This window comes from Vanellus vanellus (genome assembly GCF_965231255.1).
Source record: "Vanellus vanellus genome assembly, chromosome: 24".
NCBI classification, from domain to species: Eukaryota; Metazoa; Chordata; class Aves; order Charadriiformes; family Charadriidae; genus Vanellus; species Vanellus vanellus.
In genome coordinates, this window is record NC_138929.1 from 3,781,701 (window position 1) to 3,802,923 (window position 21,223).

General features: G+C 58.4%; 1 protein-coding gene across 1 annotated transcript in view; it reads right to left on the bottom strand.

Annotated features, from left to right (window-relative positions):
* KCNH6 (potassium voltage-gated channel subfamily H member 6) overlaps nucleotides 1-21,223 on the bottom strand; it is a gene marked incomplete at its 5' end in the record, with an annotated part of 33,427 nt that overhangs the window by 1,224 nt on the left and 10,980 nt on the right. The window contains 10 exons of the mRNA XM_082495141.1: nucleotides 802-982; nucleotides 1,455-1,742; nucleotides 2,012-2,111; nucleotides 3,002-3,195; nucleotides 3,660-3,912; nucleotides 5,843-6,042; nucleotides 6,349-6,748; nucleotides 7,519-7,947; nucleotides 12,513-12,724; nucleotides 20,105-20,260. Coding sequence (XP_082351267.1) covers nucleotides 802-982; nucleotides 1,455-1,742; nucleotides 2,012-2,111; nucleotides 3,002-3,195; nucleotides 3,660-3,912; nucleotides 5,843-6,042; nucleotides 6,349-6,748; nucleotides 7,519-7,947; nucleotides 12,513-12,724; nucleotides 20,105-20,260 — 2,413 coding nt within the window. The remainder of the gene's footprint in view (nucleotides 1-801; nucleotides 983-1,454; nucleotides 1,743-2,011; nucleotides 2,112-3,001; nucleotides 3,196-3,659; nucleotides 3,913-5,842; nucleotides 6,043-6,348; nucleotides 6,749-7,518; nucleotides 7,948-12,512; nucleotides 12,725-20,104; nucleotides 20,261-21,223) is intronic.

A 21,223-nucleotide genomic window follows, 5' to 3' on the forward strand; every position in this document is an offset into this window, starting at 1 on the left:
GGCCAGCTGCCTGTGCTGACAGATGGGAGCAAGGCAGGTTGGTGCCAACCATTTTTAACCGAGGAATAGAAGGAAGTGGAAAAGCAGAATAAGTCTCTTCCTTCTGCCTTGTCCTTGACTGAAATGAGGAGGTCCAGCAGGAGTGGGCTCAGTCCCCCTCGCAGGCAGTGGTCTGGGCAGGACTTACAGAGTGGGCAGGAGATCCAGCCCCCACTGCCGGGGATGGCGTGTTGGCAAGACGCTGAAATACGTGTGTGGGCTCTGTGGTGAAGTGAGCTTAACTTGGGCAGCAGCCGTGGGTGGGAGAGCCAGCCGCTCGTGTGGGTGCTACCTGGGGCCTTTAACCCTGCGTGTCTGGTGTGGGCTCTTCCTTCTCATTCAAAAATCACATCTTTTTTCTTATTTAGAGGGCAACAATGTGCACGAAACTTGTTTGCTCAAGCAAGATGATGTTTGCAGGTCTTTGCAACAGGAAGAGGAGGCCTGCAAAAGGCTCAAGGTCGTGAGCCTGTGGGTGGTTTCATGTCTGTGATTGCATCAAGTTTGGAGGCAGTGGCCACGTGGCAGATCCCAGGGGTGGTGGGACAGCAGCAGATGAGATGCTGGGCTGCAGCCGGTTTGAGAAGCTGCTGCATTTGCAAAGCGCTCCCACCACCTCCCCAAGGAATGTGGTGTCCCAGAGGGTCAGGAGCACCTGGTGCACACAGAGCCCACTGCGCCACCCCTAGAGAGCAGGAGAAGGTGGTGGCCCAGAGTCCCCCTGGGTGCTCTCCAACCCTGTGCCTTGGGGGTCCTGCCCACCTGCTGAGCTGGGCCTGCAGGAGCTCCAGCCTGGACTCAATCTGCCCTGGTCTGTAGTCGCTGTGCAGGGGGATGTCCCGCGAGCTGTGTACCAAGGAGATGTGTTGCAAAGGCTCCGGGTGGTGGTTTGGCCTTCCGTCCTCCCAGAAGGTGAACATGTTGGGGATGTCCAGGGGGGTGGCTGGAAGGAGAGGAGACATCTCAACATTTCTATCTTGGATCCCCCAGCCCCACTGGCATGGAGGTGCTCCATAGTCCATCACCCAACATGGAGAGGCATCACCCATCACCCTGACATACATGGGGCTCAGGGAGAGTCCATCACCCTAGCACCTGAGGTGCTTATGGGGATCCATCACCCTGGCACCCAAGGTGCTCATGGACAGTCCATCACACTGGCACCCAACACGCCTATGGAAGGAACATAGCATTTGTCCCCTTGGGGCAACCCCAAAGGGGTCCCTGGGTGCTAAGAGAAACTGCAGGGCATGGGAGAGGACAGAGCAAATACTATTGGGGACAAAAGACCCTTGGCCACAAGCGTGGCACCCCTCAAATCCACATGAGTAGCTTGGCTCTGCCCCAAGACAAGGCCACCATGCCCAAGCATCTCTTGCCCCCCTCCTGCCAGCTTTGGCTGCAGCTGTGGGTACCTGCGTAGGACTGGCTGCTCTCCGCTGCCTGCTTGCCGACCTCTGTGCTGCTGGCGTTGGTGGTGATGAGGCTGAGCTTCGGCAGAGCAAAGTCATCCTTTTTGGATGTGGGGAAGGGCTGAGGTTTTGTAGGGCTGCCAGTCTTGGCCTCATCGTCACTGGTCTGGGAGCAGGGAGTGGTGCTGCTGCCCAGGTCGTCCCACTGGTCCTTACTCAGTGGGTTCTGCGGGTTGGTGAGCTCTGAGTAGGTGTGATACTGTTCTGCATCAGAGATGACGGTGTCTGGGTCTGTGGGGCAGTACAACAGGTTAATTTGGGGAGTACCACACTTGGCAAAATCATCCCTTATCCCCTCCAGGGTGCCTGTAGGGCTGGGGCATCCTAAGAAGAAGGAGGGAAGGCAGTGTGGGTGCCCCCAGGGTGGGGACATACTGGTCTGCAGGGATGGAGGCACTGACAGCCACCTCTGCTTTGGGGTGCCTGCTAGGGCAGTAATTAAACAATGATCCTGCTTCCCAGCCCTGCAAACCAGGTGCTGCCGACGCTGTGGGACTCACCGGGCTTGTTGGGCTGGCAAAGGGAATGCTTGCGTCGGCGCGCCCGTCGGTAGGTGCAGTCATACTCCTCGCTGAGTGGTGAGCGGGGAACGCTGTCTGCCTGAGGAATGAGAGGGGCTGGTCACCAGGGCAAGGTTGCCACGTCCCATCCATGGGCACCAAGGTGCATCCATGGATGCCATGTCCCATCCATAGGTGCCGCATCCCATTCATGGGTACCATGGCCCTGGGTGCCATGGGGGCTACAGCCCATTCAGCATCCTCCTAGGGCTGGTCTCCAGCCACCTCTGGCTCTCCATCACTGCCCTGTCCTACCCAGTGACTCCTGGACTGGTGGCATAGCTCAAGAGATCCTGGAGGCTGGCCTTGATGCTCTGAGACTGAGTTGGGGGTGTCAGGGCCATGGGGAGCGAAGGGGCACCCTGGGGTGGGGCAGGATGTCCTGGGGTGGGACAGGACATAGAGGGAATTTGACTTTCTTTTCTATCTTAGCAGGCAAGTGTCTCTGAAAAAAATATCATGAAAGGACAAAGTCCAGTCATAAAGTTTAAGAGTCAAACAGCAATGACAAAAATGCTCCAAGCCTTCCATAGATTGCAAACCTGATTATTTAAAAAGGAATTTCTAGAGGAAGCTGGTACCCAACTCAATGAAGCATGAGAACATTTCTTACTTCATCAGCCTCAAAACATGTGTGTGACCCACTTGCCTAGGCTGGAGCAGTCCTGGAGATGATTTACAGATGCTGCAGAGCAGCGTACTACCGACATGGCTTGTGGGGCCAACTTTTACGAAGAGCTCAGGAACGTGCAGTATGCACGTGCCTGCTGGGCTGTGGGGGGATCCATAACCCCTTGGGAAACGCGGCTGTTGGCAAGTCCACCATTAAACTGAGTGAGGAGCACCTGTTGACACCCTTGCTTCAGCCCTCCCACTTGCCAAATTTATGGCATTGACAACATCCCTCCCTGGGACAGCCCTGGCACTCACATCTCTCAGGTTAAAGGTGATCTCTAAGTTGCTCCAGAAGTTGTCAGAGAAGGCTGGGTACATGTCCAAGACCTCCAGCAGGTCCTCCCGCTGGATCTTGTGCAAGTCGCAGTAGGTCAGGGCCCTCACATCTGCATTGGACTTCCCTGGGCGAGCGTAGAGGCTGATGGGCTCCCCAAAGATGTCGTTCTTCCCTGTGCCAACAGACAGCTCATTAGGGGGAGGTGGGCACCCACCCCAGTTCCAGATGTACTGCACCAGCAGACCTCACTTTGGGGCTCATGGGGATGCCCAGCAACCCCAACCCTGATTGTGGACACTGGGGATTACACCATGAAAGCCATCACTGATGGGGAGACCGAGCCAGGGCAGTGAGTCATCAGTGATGGCTGAGGACTGCTGAGCCATGCCCTGCTCTCCTCACTACTTTGTGGTCTCTCCCTGCCATTTACAGGGGATCCTCTGTCCCCTGTCCACTGCTGCAGTCACCAGCCAGAGGATGAGGAACAGCCTCCCCTTCACCAGGACACAGAGAAGTCCTTCACCCCTCACCTGCCACCCTTTATCCACTGCTCATCGCCCATCACCCTTCACCCATCACCCTTCCCCCTCCCTTGCCCATCACCCCTTGCCCTCCCGCAAGGAAGGACTTTTCCACCTAAGATGGCCACCACAATGTCTTCCCGGAGGATCTCGATGGAGCCCCGGGAGATGAAGTAGAGCGTAGTGAGGACATCTCCGTAGTGCACCAAGGTGTCTCCGGGCGGTGCATGAGTTGTCTTGAACTTCATGGCCAGGGCGCGCAGGCAGCCTTTGCTGGCTCCTCGGAAAGCCTTGCAGTTCTGGAGCAGCGTGCGGTTGAGGTGGAGGCAGATGTCTGCCTGCAGGCAGTCGGGGAAACCCTTCAGCACCTGCGAAGAGCAAGAGCGAGGGAGAGATGCCATCATGCCACTGTTCCCTGCAAGCACCGCCGTGGCAGCCCTGGGAGGCTGTGTGACGTGCAGTGTGACACGGCGGGCCAAATGGGGAATTCCTGAGCCCAGAAAGCCAAAGCTGAGGACATCTTCTGATCAACCCTTGGCGGACGCCTGCCTGCCTGTCCCTGGCTTGTACGGCACGCAGCCGGGGATGAGAGCACTCCCGAGCAATAAATAATAACAACCAGATCAATCTATTTATACCCACTGGTGGCATATCCCCCTTTTCATCTTTCCGCCCACTAATCTTGGCTGAATGAGAGCACAAACTGGTAACAAGGTGCTGTCCTAATTAAACAGCACCTGCCTGAATGCCAAGAAGCAGCACAGGCCAGTTGTGTGCAGCAACAGCTAAATATACCCATGGCAAATACCTCACGTTGAACAAAAGCTAAATCTGAAGGTGAAATCAAGGTAAAACTCGCAATACGGAGAAAGCCGCTGCCATTGATGGCTCATGGTGCCAGGGTAAAATCCACCTAGGTTTGGGGTTTTTTTTTTTTTGGAGAGCAGCATATGGCCCCAGGGTTCCCCTTGCTCTCTTCTCACATCCCACTGGTGGCCAAATCTGGGCCAGTGAGACTGCGGCCGGCGAGCGTGACTCGTTCCCATCTCCGTCATGATCTCACAGGCTGGCAGCAGCGCCGTAGTTTCCCTACCGGGAAATCAGGGGCGGACGAATTGATCGGGCCGCGGGATGATTGATGAGATTGTATTGCGTCTCAGCAGCATCCAGCAGGAATTGGTGTGAGCGGCGGCACGTCCAAGCCGTAAGCTCAGCTTGTCGCAGGGGATTTGTGACCTGGGTTTGCACTAAGCCAGGAGAGCCCATGCTTGGTAGGGTGCCACGGCTTTGCTTCTAGTTATTGCCACCGATGTCCAGCCCAGGCTGTCTCCATGGGAGAGGTTTAACCCAAAGCTCTCCCAGCAGCAAACCTCCAAATGCTGCCCAGTTGTTTAACGAGGCAGTGGCAGCTAAAGTCGGAGGGGTTGAATTCATGCAAATCCACGTCCCAGTAGTGCCCAGGGACAGAGAAGGTTCAAGTCTTAGGAAAAAAGGGAGCACGAGCTGGGAACGAGCGGGCTAATGGCCTGCCCAGGGCCAAGAGACAGGGAGTACCTGGTCCCATCTCTCGCCTTGCCTTGTCCTTTCTCATTCCTCTCTCTGCCTTGCAGCCAGCGTGTTTGTGCTCTGGACCCCACGGCCATGAGCCGAGTCCCGACACCCCGTCCCCAGCCTGGGGCTCCCCGGCTGAGCCCCCTCCTCACTCCTCTGGTGCCCTGGCGCCATTGGCACCAGCCTCCCCGCCAGCCTTGGAGACACGGCGTCTCTCCAGCGCGGCTCCACCATTGATCCCCCCTTTGCTAACAAACAGCTGCCTCTCTGGGCTCTAATTAAAATGGATCGAGGTTTATTTAAATGCCCTCCTTTCCCTGCCGCTGAGAGCGGGATGCACTTTGCTTAGCAACCGGCAGTGTGGAGAGGAGCTGGATCGATACCGGCTCCGCGGCTCTGTGACACCAACAGACACCAGCCTGAAAGTGCTCAGCGCCGATGGGGGCTCTGAGCTCCTCACCAGTGTGCCGGCTCCGAACCCACTCTCCAACCAAGAAATGCCATCACGGGCCTGGAAAACCTCTGGGTAGATATGGAGGGATGGACAGACAGAGGGGGAGAAGGAGAAAGGGGGATGCAGGAGGCGGATGGGCAGACAGACTCTGTCTCCAGCCTCTCAAGTCTTCTCCTGCCTCCTCCCCACCCTGGTTGGAAGGATGGAAATGTTTGGGTGGACCCAGAGCTGGATTCTGGGTTGTCCAGGACAAGGTGCCATGAGGACACGGGGCCTCCCCGCCCTATACTCACCGCATTCATGTCAATGCCATTGGTGTAGGACCAGGCGTGCTGGAAATACTCCTCCAGGCGCTGGCGCAGGGGGTTGGGGATCTGATGGAAGCGGATGAACTCCTTAACTCGCAGCATCTGCGTGTGGTAGCGGGCCGTGCCCGAGTACAGGCGCTGGATGATGGCGGAGACGTTGCCGAAGATGCTGGCGTACATCAGAGCTGCAACGAGAGGGCAGGACTCAGCCGGACATGGGGAGATGGGTGTCCAACTACCTCAGACCTGGAACCAACAGGTTTCCAAAGCCTGTATCTACCATGCACCTGAAACCAGTGGGTTTCTGAAATCTGTATTTCTGTCTATCTCCCCCTCTGTTTGTCTGTGCAGAAGAGGCACAGGCAGAGGGAGACGCTCTCTTAAAACCTCACATGCTACAGCCTGGTGGGTGTCTCCCTGTTTCTCCCCAGAGCAGCCCCTCCAGCCTCCACGGCAGGGATGGGGACAGCGGGACACAGGCAGACACTCACAGCCAATAAGCATGACACAGATGGAGAAGATCTTCTCGGAGTTGGTGTTGGGTGAGACGTTGCCGAACCCCACACTGGTGAGGCTGCTGAAGGTGAAGTAGAGGGCAGTGACGTATTTATCCTTGATGGACGGGCCAGAGGAGAGGTCACTGTCATTGTAGCGCTTGCCGATCTGGTCACCCAGGTTGTCCAGCCAGCCGATCTTGTGCTCCATGTAGGGCCGCTCCACGTTGCCGATGGCATACCAGATGCAGGCCAGCCAGTGGGCAATGAGGGCAAAGGTGCACATGAGCAGGAAGAGCACGGCTGCTCCATACTCGGAGTAGCGGTCCAGCTTGCGGGCCACACGGACAAGGCGCAGCAACCGGGCGGTCTTCAGGAGGCCAATGAGAGTGGTGGTCTGCAAGGCAGAGGTGAGAAACCTCAGGGACAAGTAGAAGATAAATCTGGTCAAAGGCACGTCTTCAGCCTAGCCACGCTCCCTTTGAAGGATAAAAATGCACTTCTAAAGCATGAATCATCTTGTCCTGGAGGTGACACCTGAAATAGGTTAGATGAATCATGCCATAGAAAGGGCAGTTTCCCTCCACTGATGATGAAGGGAACAAGCCCTGGGATTACAGGTGAGCGAGTGAGAGGAGCCAAGGCCGACCTCATGTTTCCTGATGGGTCCTCACCTTGCCAACCGCTGCTCCCAAAACAGCTGCCTTTCACCCCATGCCGCAGGCTCTCAGCTGAGGTGGGGCCTCCAGGTAGTGCAGTAACCACAGGGGCCATCCTATTGCCAACATTTTGAGTCTGGCTGGCAAAGTGACCCCAAATTTGTCCTCGTTGGCGTGTGGGGCCAGTCCTTAAACTGAGCTCCCAGCCTGCTCTGCTGGGTCAGCCCCAGCAAGGGGAGTGGGTCCAGTAAGACACTATCTTAGCACTTACAAGTATGGTCTGTGTGGCTGTCTGACCCTACTAAATAAAATCCCAGGTCCCAGGTGCTATATAAAAACCTGTAACGACATCCTTGCCCATCCCTCTGACTAACCACCCCTCTCCTTGCAGATCTAGCCACCCACTGCTTATATCAAGCCATCCATATCTCTTTCTTTCCCATACATCTCTTCCCACCCACCCATGAGTCCCCTCCTGTCCTGATGGACCTCCAAGCCCTGTCTGTACCTCATCAGAGCCAGAGCGGAAGATGAGAAGGTCAAAGGGGATGGCGGCGACCATGTCAATGAGGAACCATCCCTTGAAGTAGTGGATGGCAATCTTGCCAGGGTGGCTCACCACCTCGTCGTTGATGTTGACGTAGGTGGTACGGAAGTTGATGACAATGTCCACAATGAACATGATGTCCACGATGAGGTCAATGATGTTGAGTGGGTCACAGGAGTAGCTGCAGTCCCAGTGCTTCTCCTCCACCTGCTCCTCATTGAGCAGGAAGGCCGCTGAGTAAGGGGTGAAGACGGCTGTGTAGATGACCAGCAGAAGGATAAGCCAGTCCCACACAGCCTTGAAGGGACTGTAGTGCAGGATGGTCCATCGGTGGATGCGTGGTGCTTGCAGCTTGTACTCGGGAAGGACATCAGCGCCCAGGGACAGCACCTGCCAGGAGATGGGTGTGAGAAGGATGGGAGACAAGGAGAGAGGTTGGATAAGGCCAGGAGCCAGGCAAGGAGCTCCCATGTGCTGGTAGGGCAGTGAGGAGCATGCAGTGGGTTTCCTACACCCTTTTCACCTTTGTCACCTTCGTCACCTTCATGTGTGTTTGTCCAGGAGGTCACAAGTTGAGTTGCCCACTATGGGTGACATCAAGGTCTGCCCAGCTCCTTGTCCATCCCTAATGGCTAGAGCACCCTTGGGGCAAGTTTTTTTCCCACTTTACACCTTTCAGACTCTACCATGCTGACAGGGAGGAAAGTGCCTCTTGCCATGCCTCCTTGTGCCCTCAGCTCTGTGCCACCAGCCCAGGAGCTGCTGGGTGTCCCTGGCACAGCAAGCCTGGAGATGCAGTCCCATGGCTGTGGCATGGCCTGGCCCCAAAGGTGATGGCATGTTAGGCATCCCGCAAGCTTTGCATGGTTCCTTTCTCAGCCCCATCAGGGACCTTTCCCTTGATGTCCTTCTGGCACAGCTGTCCTCCAAGCAGAGGGGACAGCTTGGGCCACCCACAGCAAAGCCTGGCCTCGGGCAATGCCCGTTTCCCATCTGAGCATCCCCAGGGAGCGGGTGACCTGTGGCCACCAACGTGCAAACACCATCTCATGCATGCAGGCACCGTCCCATATTGTCATGTGTCCCTAGGTCTGTCTGCCCTCATGGGGACACACTCCCACGGCACCAGTGAGTCCCCACACATCCCAGTTCCCCCCTCCGAGACCAACACCAGCTCCTGGTGGGCTCTGAAGCCACCCTGGGGACGCAATGCAAGGTGCTGGGCACTGGGAGGCTGGGGCTGTCCTGCTTTGGATGCTGAGACACCGTGTCATGAAGGGGCTTATTTGGATCTGGGGACAGCCGGAGCCTCCTTGCCTGCCCCTGCTGCTCCGTTGTCCCCTGGGTGTCCCTGTGGTGCTGGCCATCAGTGCCACCTGTGGAGGAGAGCAAGGGGCACTTCAGTGCCCTCTCCCCGTGCGGAGCCCCCAGCTGAAAGGGTGCTTTGTGCCGGGCTGCGAAGGAGAAGAGAGAGGATGCTCCACATGCCCCGAGGCCACAGTGATGGGCACCACCACGATTCTAGCAATAGATCTGGAAGAAGGGCCTGATCCTTCCCGCACACCCATCTTGTTCAAGGGTTCAAGGGCTTCCCAAGGGCTCCTGGTGCTGCAACCCGGAGCAGATCCAGCCCCACAGCCCCGTCCCACCATGAGCCGCCACTCCCACATCCCGCAGCCCCGGGACATCGGTGGGTCCCGTGCCCTGGGGGTGCCCCCGGCTCCTACCTGCCTGCAGCTTGCCCGGCGCCCCAGGCGGCAGCTGACCCTCGAAGTCCGGGTGTCCACCATGGGGGCCCCCAACCCCGCGCGCCCAGGCAGCGACCGGCACGGCGGGCGCAGCACTGGGGCTGCAGCATCGCCCACGCAAGCACGCATGCACTCGGCCGGGCGGGTGGGAGACATGCGGCTGCGAAGGGCATTCGGGAGCCCAGCGTGGATTAATCAAACCCAATCGATGCTGGGGCCCCCGTGGGGACGAGAGCACCAATGGGGCAGCGGGAGCTGCCGACGTCGCTGGCGGACGGAGAGGGGAGGGATTGGAAAAAGTGACCCAAACGCAATCGTTGCGGAGGGGAATGAGGCACCAGCTGGGTTTGGGGACCGGCACTCACGGGGATGGCAGGGAAGGGGACAAGGCGATGCTGGCAAAACACTTTGTCCCCAAAGCTCAGACGTGTCCAGTGGACCTGAGATGGGCTCCTACACCTTCTATCTGGGAAAACCAGGAATGCTTCCACCCTCAGCAGCCGAATCCCCCTGTCCTATCCAGCCAAAGGCAGCTCTGTGGCGCCAGTCCTGAATTCGGGCCCCCAAACGCTGCTCCCCACGCTGGGACGCCTGCCCTGCACCTTGTCCCTGCTCGTGCAGCAGAAGCAAGAGCAGGTCAAGCTCTGTTGTTTTCCAGGCAGGAATTAAAAAAAAAAAACACAACCCCAAATATTTGAGGCAGAAAAGGGATAACAAGGAACCCCCAACAGAGCACCCAAATCAACACAGAGCCAGGGAGCAGCTGCAGCCTTGTCCCTCTCTACCCCTCGGGGACGGGGAGGGCTGCGGGTGGCACCTTGGGGTGGCCTGGGTGGCATCGGGAGTCTCCGTGGGTGGCAGCGCCCGGTGTCCCCCGTGGAGACTCCGCTGGGTGCCCCTTCCCTCGTGCCCTTCCCCCTGCACTTACTGGCTTTAGCTGCAGCCACAGGCTCATGGTGCGGGGTGCTGGGTGCTGGCAGCGGGGTGCTGGGTGCCCGGGCAGCGAGCGAGGGAGTGAGGCAGCCACGGGAGGGACGAGGAGGAGGAGGAGGAGGGAGGAGGGAGCCGGGTGCGTGCGGGCTGTGGGTGAGGGAGGGGGGAGGCTCCCATGGCCCCGGCTAACCCAGGCCATTGCTGTGCCCCGTGGGGACCAGCGGCCATGTGCCTTCCTCCTGCCTTGCCCCGGGATGGGGATGGGGATGAGGAGGGGGACACCGAGCTGTGGAGGGGGTGCCACACCACAGACACCAGGAGACCCTCAAGCCCAAGGGGCTGGGCAGGATCAGGCCCACGGTGCTCGCTGCAGGCCAGCAATGACCCAGTGTCCCTCCCAGCGTGTATGACACAACTCAGCCCCCCCATCCCTGTCCCCAGCACCCTCCTGCCCAGCTCCACCACCACCCGCTGCCCGCGGGGCAGTTCGGGGGGACTGGGAGAGGTGCCACCTGCAAGATAGGACCCCAGCCTGGTGGCACTGACCCCACGGCGTCCCCATGTGCCTTCAGCCGTGCCTTGGAGCCACAGCCCTGGCAGGCTGAGCCCAGCACATTCATTGCACTTGTGACCTGCCCTCCCTGCCTGCTCACTGTGGGGCCGGAGCACCCCGACCAGCCTGTGTCTGCCTCTCCCTGCCCGCCAGCCGGTATTTTTAGACGCTGTTAGCTGTTAGCGGTGTCTCGCCGCTGTCTCTGCCTCATATGTGAATTATTTAGTGGCCAGGAGCAGGGAGCCATGGCTTGGCGGGAGGTGCGGGGGACGTTGGGGTGAGGAGGGGCAGGAAAACTGGGTCCCCCAAGGCCATGGGGAGATGTGGCAGGAAGGAGAGGTCCATCCCCTCCCCTCCCATCCCATCCCATCCCATCCCATCCCACCTGGAGATTTAAGGTGACGGGAAGATTGACCTTTGTGGGTGCCATGCGGCTGCACCGCGAGGCCCTGAAGCCACCACCCATCAGCTCCGATCCTGTCACCCCACAACCAGGGAATGACCCCGCATTGAGTGGCTGGTGCCACCGTGCCAGCATCACGCCGGCATGCAGCTGCAGTCCCTGGTGTGCAGGTGTCCCTTGCGATGGGGACAGGAGCATGGAGGCTGCTCGCCGTCCCACTGGGGCGTTCAGTGGTTGATCCCGGGTCACTGCGGTCACTCCAGATCAAAGGGACTAAGCAGACTTCAGGTTGAAGGAGACAAGCCAGTATGACAACAAGCCCAAAACTGCCCTGTGCCGTGGGAAGCCTCTCCCACTGTGCACAGAGGCAGCGAGAGTAAAGATTTGCCGGTGCCGAGACAGGAGGAAAATCCTGCAGAGCATCCCACTTTGATGGAAAAAACTGTCAAGCTCGGAGGTTTTTCTGGGGTCAGGTGGCTGCATTTTCATTAAATTGGCCCTCGGCTGCTGCTGGCAATGGTGGGAGGTGCCCTTAGCGGTATTTTGTATATCGTGCTCTCCTGTGCCTCAGTTTCCCCACTGGTCCCTCCCTACTCGGGACTGCAGGGTACAGCAGCACCTTTCACACACACTGATGTCTGTGTGTCCCCCCCACGGTGATAGTACAGTGCCATGCGTGTCCCTTTCTGTGACAGCGCACTGTCACAAGTGTCCCCTGCAGTGACAGGGCAGCGCCACACGTGTCGGTGACAGTGCAGTGCCATCTGCTGTTTCCCAGGGGATCCCGTGGCCCTTGGCATGGCCACCCGTGCTCCTGGTGTGGGGTCCCTGGCCAAGCGCCTCGGGGCCAGAGCCTCCCCCACGAACGACACCACATGCACACACAAACTTGCACACACGTGTCCCCTTCAAGGCCACCATCACCCCATGAGCAGTTCATGCTGGTGTTCCCCTGGCCACAAATTACCAGAAATACTGATTTAAGGGTAAAAAAGAGCATTTCAACCATTTAGAGGAAGAGATAAAAATCAAACATAGGGAGGTGTTCAAGGCCAGGTTGGACGGGGCTTGGAGCAACCTGATCTGCTGGGAGGTGTCCCTGCCCATGGCAGAGGGGTGGAACTGGATGATCTTCAAGGTCCCTTCCAACCTAAACCATTCTATGATTCTATGATATTGGCATGTCCTAGGATGGAAACTCCAGGTATCACTGCTCTATATGCTCTTCTCCAAAAGCCACAGGAACTGTTGTGACTGTACCCCGGTTGCAGCACCACCTCCCCACCACTGCCTTGGTGGCATCTCACTGCCCACGTACCTGTGTGACCTTCTCAGTGACATTCTGGGTGCGCTCCATAACCTTGTGGGGAGCGATTATCTCGATCTCCGTGGTGGAGCCTGAGCGGTGCTTCTCCAGGTTGAACTCCACGAAGTTGAGCGTGAACTGGGGGATCTGGCTGATGGTCCGGTACTTCATGAGGTCTGAGTCCGAGGTGGAGTTCGGGGGGTTGGGTTTGACATGGGAAGCCTCTGAAAGAGGACAGAGAGGCGCGTTGAGAAGGGCAGTGTAAGCAGGAGCCAGTCCACAGAGCCCTGACCTCAGTGTAGGACATCCAGGAGCTGGGGACCACCACAAGGTGCCACCAGAAGGTACCAATGTCTGCCTGGCCATAAAGGCTTGGCTTCTTTGGGGTGGCTCAGACATGGGATGCCCAACCCAAGACGCCCAAGAGGGGGCTGCTTTTCAGACACATCACCCATCTTTTCACCACTAAACCTCCTTTAGGGGGCTCAGACCAGCTGCCAAAACATAGAGGCACCCAATATCCTTTGCTACCATGGAGACTGTGGCAGGTTGGGGACCAGCCCCAATGAGACCCACCAGCGAGGGATGCCAAAACTGGCATGAAAACAGATGAAGAAGGAGGTGGAGCTCCTTCACCCTTGCATGCTTCAGCCCGACCAGCGTAGCTCCTTGAGCTGCTGCATTGGTTTTCAGCCACCAAACTGAGCCAGAAGCTGGATGATGTTCCCACTCGGATGTATCACCCATCCCCAGGCTCCAAGCAGGGAGGTCGGAGCTTTCTCTTGAAGAAGAGCTGCAGTGGGGCTGGATCCCAGCAGTTTTCCCTGGGGACCTGCCTCTCAGTGTCACCCCAGTGCAGGACCAGGGAGGAAGGCCCAGAGGGGGTCGGTTCGTGGTCAGGCTTGTGGCAATGCGTAGTTGTGGAAGGGAGCAGGTACCCACACCCAGGGCTTCAGGAACATCCCCAAGCACCGTAACCAGTGTGTCTCAACCTCTCTATCTCCTACAGGCAGGGCAGGGTTATATTTTCATTTTTTTATCCCTTCTAGCCCTTGCATTCTGACATTGATTTAAGAGGCAGCACAGGCAGGAGGTGTCTGAAGACATTGTGAAGGTGCGCAGTCAGCACCCGCCATCCTGCTGCCACCCTTCCCCCCCTGCCCGTTCCCCTTCCCTCCCTCTCCGTTGTGTCCCCTCCTGAGGGTTCTGCAACCCGTGACTATGTGAGGATCATGATTACAGGCTGCCCAGGGAGGTTGTGGAGTCTCCTTCTCTGGAGACATTCAAAACTCGCCTGGACGCCTTCCTGTGCAACCTCATCGAGGTGTTCCTGCTCCGACAGGGGGATTGGACTAGATGATCATTTGAGGTCCCTTCCAATCCCTAGCATACTGTGATACTGTGATACTGTGATCCCCCACCCCGTTTTCTCAAGCCAGACACTGCAGACTGATCTCTCTCCATCCCCAGTTACTGAGGCTTCTCTTGCCTGACCTCCATCTCATTTGTCATCATCTCTGTCACGAGAACAAGAGGCCTGGACGTGAACACCGGGGTGGAGGTAGGTTTCCTCCGGCCCTATAGAGTGGCCTGGCTGGTGTCTTGTCCACCTCCAACACATGGACACAGCTCACATCGCGCATGCCTGCAGACCCCTTCCCTCCCTCCCGGGGAGGTGGGACGGCGTCGGGATGCCCCTCGTGTGGGGAAGCCAAACGCAACCTCGCGCAGTCTCACATCTCACGCACAACACCACGGATGGCTGTACCCAAAGAGCAGGACCTGCCTACGCAGGGAATCACGTGGAGACCAGTGGGTTTTGGGGAGAAGACCACAGCTTATCTCCACTTTACAGAGGGAAAAGCAGTGCAGGGTAAGAGACCTCCCTCCCCCCCCCCCGAGACGTGCTGGGGCCATCGCCCAGGACCATGGCTCCCGCAGTAGGACCGACAACTCCGGGGTTTTTCCCCTACCTGAGTTTGCCCTCCTTTCCCTGAATTTTCTCTGGAACTCAGACCTCGCAGCCTCAAAGTTGTCCAAGGAGGAGACCCTGCGGAGGCTGTGGAAGCTGCCCCCAGGGCGAGACCGAAAGAAACCCCACGCAGAGTACGACCCTCGTGGGCCCAGCACGGGAGGCTCTTGTTTCGGGGACGAGTGTTGTAGGGTGGGGTCGGCCTCCAGGCTCGGCCTCCGCTCCTTTTCCAGGAGGGATTCGGTCTCTGACTGCACACAGTTCTCCTTGGGCGATGTCTTCAAGTCCCTCAAAATCAGGGAGTCACCACCAGGCTTTAAGACAGCCGGGAGAAAGCGTTTTATTAGAAGGAGTCCTCGCGTGCTGGGGGGGAAGGAGGGGGAGCCGGGGGAGGTAAGAGGAGGGACAGAGGGCTGGGAAGCGCTGCGGTTCCTGAGGTCATCTCCAACCAGGACCAGGACCTGCTTTGCGGTGGGGCGACCGAGTCCTCGGGGACTTGGCAGCTCCTACCTCCTACCAGCTCCTACCGGAGGCGCGGCGGGTGCGGGGCGGTTTGCAAGGCGATGCTGCGCAGCTGGGAAGCAGGAGGCCAGAGCAAGAAGAGAAGAGGAGACCCTAGGGATAGGCTTGCCTGGAGTACCTGCCTGGCCCTGCACTTTTCTGAGGTGTGCCTACCTCCCACCGCTGGACCTGCCCTTCCCTCGCCTGCTGCAAGAGCTCGGGCCACCACCGCGGGTGAGTGCCCAGGGTCCTGTGCTGGCGTCTATGGGAGAGGATGTGCTCTGCACCGGGAAGCACTGGAGGAGCTGCTGGGCTTGCAAATTGGGCCACATGTGGTCCTCCCTCTCCTACAGCACCCCTTGGCCGTTGCTAAACTTTTTTCCCTGGAGACCTAAAGAATTTCCAGCCTTTAATGACTTCTGCAATGGAGCGCACAAAGCAGCCACCTTCTAGGGCAGACACCTATAGGTCTATGCCCATACCAGTCATACCCACTGGAGGGACTGGGATTTTGGGTGCACTTCTCGCCATCCCTAAGGACCTTATTGCAGGTTTTGGGATGGGGTGCCTGGAGGGGCCGGCTGTTGGCTGCTCCTACGTCTGCTGGGCTGCCTCGACTTGGACCAGGCTCCACCAAAGTGGTGGGTCATCAGGTTGTCCCCAGTGAACGTTTTCCATGTGTGTACACCTGAAACATTGCAGCTCCATGCAGCTTCAACCCGGGGGCACCCAGAGCCTTTACCAGCACTGGTGTCCGTAGGGTGACATACCCAGAGCATCTGATAATGCTGCAGATGTCTTCAACTTGCTGTAAGCACAACCTCTGAGAGGACACGCACCTTTCACCTCATCATATCTGTAATTTGGGGAAGCAGCTTTATCCAGGCTGTCTGGATACACCCAGCAGAGCGACAACCTGGTGCCTGGGGGTGGGTTAGCAGAGCAAAAGCCTCCTGCCCACGGCCCTGTGCCTCAAGCTGCAGCATTTCAGAAAACAACACGTCTTTGCCCGGAGGTACCTTGAGCACTTTTAAGAGTCAAGAAGCCGCCAAGAACAGCAATCTCTAAAGAGGTCCCACCAACGTTTTTCCAATCTCACGGTGTCAGCAATGACAGCATCACGCTCCATCACGGAAAGCACAGTCTTAGCTGAAGGACTACGCCCGAGCTGCCTGCGCTGCCTGCCCCCCGCCAGGAGAAGGTGGGGAAATGTGCCCTTTCGAGGTTTGCCTGCAAAGTCCCTGCCACTGCCTGCTCAGACCAGACCTGCTCCAGTCTCCTCCAGTCACCAGCACGTGCCCTCCTTGGGGTGGGGACAACTCCCTGGAGCTCCGCCATCACAGACCACATGCACTATGGAGCCAGACCTTCCTCCCAGCTTCGGCAGCGGTACCCGCCGACTGGGCACGTCTCCCGCTCCCCCCACGAGCCACGGCACGTGCCGCGCCGGGCGGACCCCACGGAGCAGCACCATCTAGCTCTATCTCATGCCACCAAAGCACCGCCGCTCACCGCCAGCCCTCACCGGGGCCAGCGCTCAGCGCTGACCCAGCGCCGGAGCCCCTACCGCCGGGTACGGCCCGAGCCACAGCAGCCGAGGGGGAGCGGGATGGGGAGAGCGGAGGAAGAGCGCTGGGACCTGGCCTGAGGCATGGGCTTATATCAGACAAAGGCTACGGTTACCTTTCCATAGTCAATGGCTACTCCATCAAACTCACTGGTGGGCAGAGATTTCCGCTGGATTGTGAGTCGCCGCAGGGACGGGAGACTAAACTTCAACCTCCTACCTTGACCTTGTTAGAAAGAAAAACAAAACACAAGAGAGACAGATGTAACCTAGCTGCACGTGACGGCTGGAGTGAGACGGGGCAGGGCGGTGGCAGGGGAAGAGGCTACGGAGAATTTTGGGTGGCTTTGGGGGACCTATGTACCACGTGGCCCTTCCTCCTCCAACACACTTGCTAATCCCGTGCCATCACGTCACCGTGTGCTCAAGGCCGATGCAGACCTGGCAGAAAGCACCGCTGGGCGGGAGGAGAGTCCCCTACAACCGCGGATGTAAGATGGGAAAGGTGCAGAGCATCCCTAAGCCGGTTAAGGAGGTTAAAGCCACTTAAGGGATTTAGACCTGGAGGAAATTGAGCCTCTAAATCTCCTTGGTGGGACTTGGGGAGGGAGGAGGGGGGAACCACGCAAAAGAGACGGTAAGTTAGCAAAGCGTTAAAAAAAGTAGTTCTGGCAATTTTGTTCCTGGTATTGTTCTGGATTTTAGGTGAGGGGTATTGGACCAAAGAGGGGGGCGTCCCTTGCTGCCATCGCAGGGGACCAGGAGACCACCTTGCCAGAGCCTGGGGCCGAGGCAAGGGCAGCCGGGGCTGCAAGAGGCTGCGAAAGGGGTTCAGGAGAGGAAGGGACGGACATGGAGAGGAACCGGCAGTGCCCGCAGCGGGACCCAGTGCCCCTGGTCATGACACCCAGTACAAAGTCACTCGTCCTCTTCTAGTGCTGGTCTGTGGGGGAGACTGCGGCCACCTGCTGCTGCCGGGTTAGTGTGAGCAGCCAGGCTCACACCCCGCTGCCTCGGCGCCCGGGTCAGCCCTGGGGTTCATCTGACCCCCAGCAGCACCAGTTGTACTCACTAACTAGCCCAAAACCTTCCCCAGGCAAACCCCAGTGCCGAATCCTCGGCAGGGCTGGTGAACCGAGACCCTGGGGCAGGAACTGGGCAGAGAAAAGCCACGCGGCGACAAGGCTTGGATTAACTGGGCGTCACCCTACGTTGAAAATTAAGTGGCCTAAATCCAGCATGAGGTGTTCCTACAGCTGATTTTCCCTACGTCTTGTCACTCTGCTGGTGGCAATACCTCTTGATGGCACAGGGGAGGGATCCCGGGGTGCGCGGGACACGACGCGAGCTCCGCAAAGGCATCATCCTCTCTGGCAAAAGGCAGCACGTCGAGGGGCTGTTTGGTTTTGGCAGAATTCGCCTCCCTCGCTGAGCCCCGACACATCGCCGAGCCGACCTGCCCAGCTCCCCAAAAACACCCCTGCGGACGGGGGCAGCTGCGCGGGTTCCCCCCGCTCACCCCATCCCCGCCATCCCGAGCAGCTTTTCAGCTGGAAGAAGCAAAGCAGCCACCTTCCCTTGCACACCACTGAGCCAGGGACCGGCAACGCAGCTGCCTGCGGCCGTGTAATTAAAGACTGAGTCAGAAAACCCGTGCGCGAGAGACCGATCTGGGCTGGCGCCAGCAGCTCTGGCCTTGCCGCGCTCCCCGGCGCAGGAGTGGGAAACCTCAGCCACGCTCCTCGGGATGCGCACCGCAATCTCCGACGCGCGGGAAAGCAACAGGTACCCTTTATATTTGGGTGGCCTTCCGCAGCCAAAGGTACATCTCAAGGTGGGATGGGGTACGGATGCAGCGTGTGTCGAGATGTACTGAGAGCTGAGGGGGCTGCAGAGCAACACCGGTGCCGGAATTTAGGATTTCCTCAGCAGTCCGCACATAGAGGCTAACTGGTACTAAAGCAATACGCCAAAAATATAAATCTCATCACTTCATAGTCATAAGAAGACATGCACAGGTTATATATACATTCACACGCATATGTCCGTAAGTCCCGTGTGCGTATGCCTGGCCTGAGGATATATAAAAACCCACCACCACACACAGAGCATCTCCGCTGGTACCCGCCGCCATGCACACAAACACCTTAATGGCTCCAGGATGTGTATATGCACCGAGTGTGAATGCATTAAAACTCACATTACCGTACCGATACAACGGGCAGCGTGAAGGGTCCCCATCAGTCCCCGATACAGCCCTGACCCGGCTTTGGTCCCGCTGTGCCACCCCACGTGCCGTAAAATCACAGAATTATACAACAGTTTGGGTTGGAAGGGACATTAAAGGCCATCCAGTGCCACCCTCTGCCCTGGGCAGGGACACCCCCCCCCCAGCCCAGGTTGCTCCCAGCCCCGTCCAACCTGGCCTTGAACACCTCCAGGGATGGGGCAGCCACAGCTTCTCGGGGCACCCTGCGCCGGGGGCTCACCGCCCTCACGGGGAAAAATGTCTTCCTTATGGGGGGACAGAGTCGTGCTGTGCCCACAGCTTTCCGTTGAGCCCTGCCCCCAGCCTCCCTACAGCGACCCACGTCCCCGGGGAGTCTTTGCATGAAGTCATATGTAGGATTATTTCCCTGCTTAAAATATGACGCACTGAGGAGCGTATAGAAGGCACAGCTCTCCGTCCCGCGGTCAGGTCTAACAAATGCATCCCTGAGGATCCACATCCCCTTGGGAGCCTCACCACGGCTTCCCTTTGATCCAGCCTTCCCAAAAAAGGGAGTTTGAATTTTCCACTGCCTCCATAAGCCCCACAAAACCTCGGGACGAGCCGGGAACAGCGGGGAACAGCCCAAAGCCTCAGAGCCATCCCAGCACAACCATCCTTGTGCCGTTCGCCTGTGGTTACGTCCCCATAGCACAGCACTGCTGTCGGGGACACCAAATACCCCCTGGCCCTCCTGGTGATCCCGCAAGCGGGTCCTGTGCCACACCAGCACCTCCTGCCCCGGCCACCGTGATGCTATGTGTATGCAGGAGGGGCCTGAGGTGCTGCTGGAAAAAACCCTCCCAGCATTAAATATGGAAAGGACGCAGCGAGGCAGCGGGTGCGCGGAGGGGCTCGATGGCTCCGCTTGCAGCGAGACACCCTCGCCTTAAAAACGCCCCATCCCATGCAGGGGGGTCTGTCCCCCCCCCTGTCCCCTGGTCCCCAGGGTTCGGGAGGGGTGCGCAGGCAGGTCTGCACGCCAGGGGCTGCGCAGGGAGCACAGCCGCCTCAAAAGCCCCTTTTTTCACCCCATCAGTGTTTGGTCGGAGCAGTCCCCGAGCCGACGGAGCTGCGGCTGTGCAGAAACTCAAACCTCTGCTCCTGGGCACTCTGTGGGGCTCAGCCCCACGGCGCAGGATCCCGTCCTTCAGCATCCTGCATCCTTCCCGCATCCTTCAGCCCCCGCAAGAAACTCCCGAGAAAGAAAACCACGGGATGGAGACAGCCCCGAGGATGCTCTGCGCTGCCCTCCCGCCCTCCCTGCCGTCCCCGCCGTCCCCGCTGACACCCACCTCCACGCCAGCTCTGCGACAGGCGCTGGTGCAGGCTCCGGCTGGCGCTCTTGGCGATGAGCTGCGCCAGGTCCTCGAAGTTGAGGATGAACATGATGACGACGCCTTCCTCGTTCTTCACCGGCACCACGTCCACCAGGCAGCGGAAACACGAGGCTGCCGAGCAGAGACAGGCTCAGGGGGGGCCACACCGGAGGCTCTGCCCAGCCACCCCCTCACCCCCCCTCTCCCCCCCCAGCACGAAACACTTTTGGTATAAAAGTATTTTTTTAACCACTGAGATGGGTGCAATCCCTGCCGGCGGGGGCCGGAGGATTTGGAAGCCGATCGGAGCCCCGGGAAAGGGCCGTATCTCTGCAGCATCCCAGCTCACACGGATCGCATCTTGCCTTTTTTTTTTTTTTGTGTGTGTGTCTCAGTCAGTCATTTATATTAATGTACTTTAGAGCAGCAATTAAAGAGTAGGTAATTAAGAACTCAGAAATCCCAGGTAGTGGTTTAACCTCATTAAACATGCTGCTTGTAATCGCGCCATAGCTAATTGCCCTGCAATCGCCAGGCAGTGCTTTGGGCCTGACTCAGCCATCTCGTGTCCTGGATGGGGGCAACAGGGGTGAGCCCGACCGCGTGTCCCGTCCCAACCGCCGGGCAGTGGTGGAATTGGTGTGATGGTCCCCAAAGACATCTCATAAAGGCACTGGCACGGAGTGGTCAGGCACAGGCTCATCTCTCTCCTGCCATAGGGAAACTGAGGCACAGGGGGACGCGATGACTGGCTCGGCGTCATGGGAGTGATGGGGGCTGGGGGGAGGACCCCGAACATGGCCACAGGGCACGAGGCCTTTTGGATTTGCCTGTTTGATGCCCGCTCGACCCCCTGGCCCTGCCTCTGCTGGCAGTCAGGCGCCAATTTGCAATTCGGGGCACCCAAAAATACCCGCATGCCTTTCCCAAAGCAGCAAGTGGAGGATAGAGGGGGGTTTCCCATCCTCCTGGCCAGCTTTATTCCCCCCAAATCCTTCAAAAACCCTACCCGAAGGTATAATCACTGTGGGTACCTTCCTTGAACTGTCTCCTGTTGCTTTGGCGCCGGTGGGAGCGGGAGCCCCCGAGCCGCCG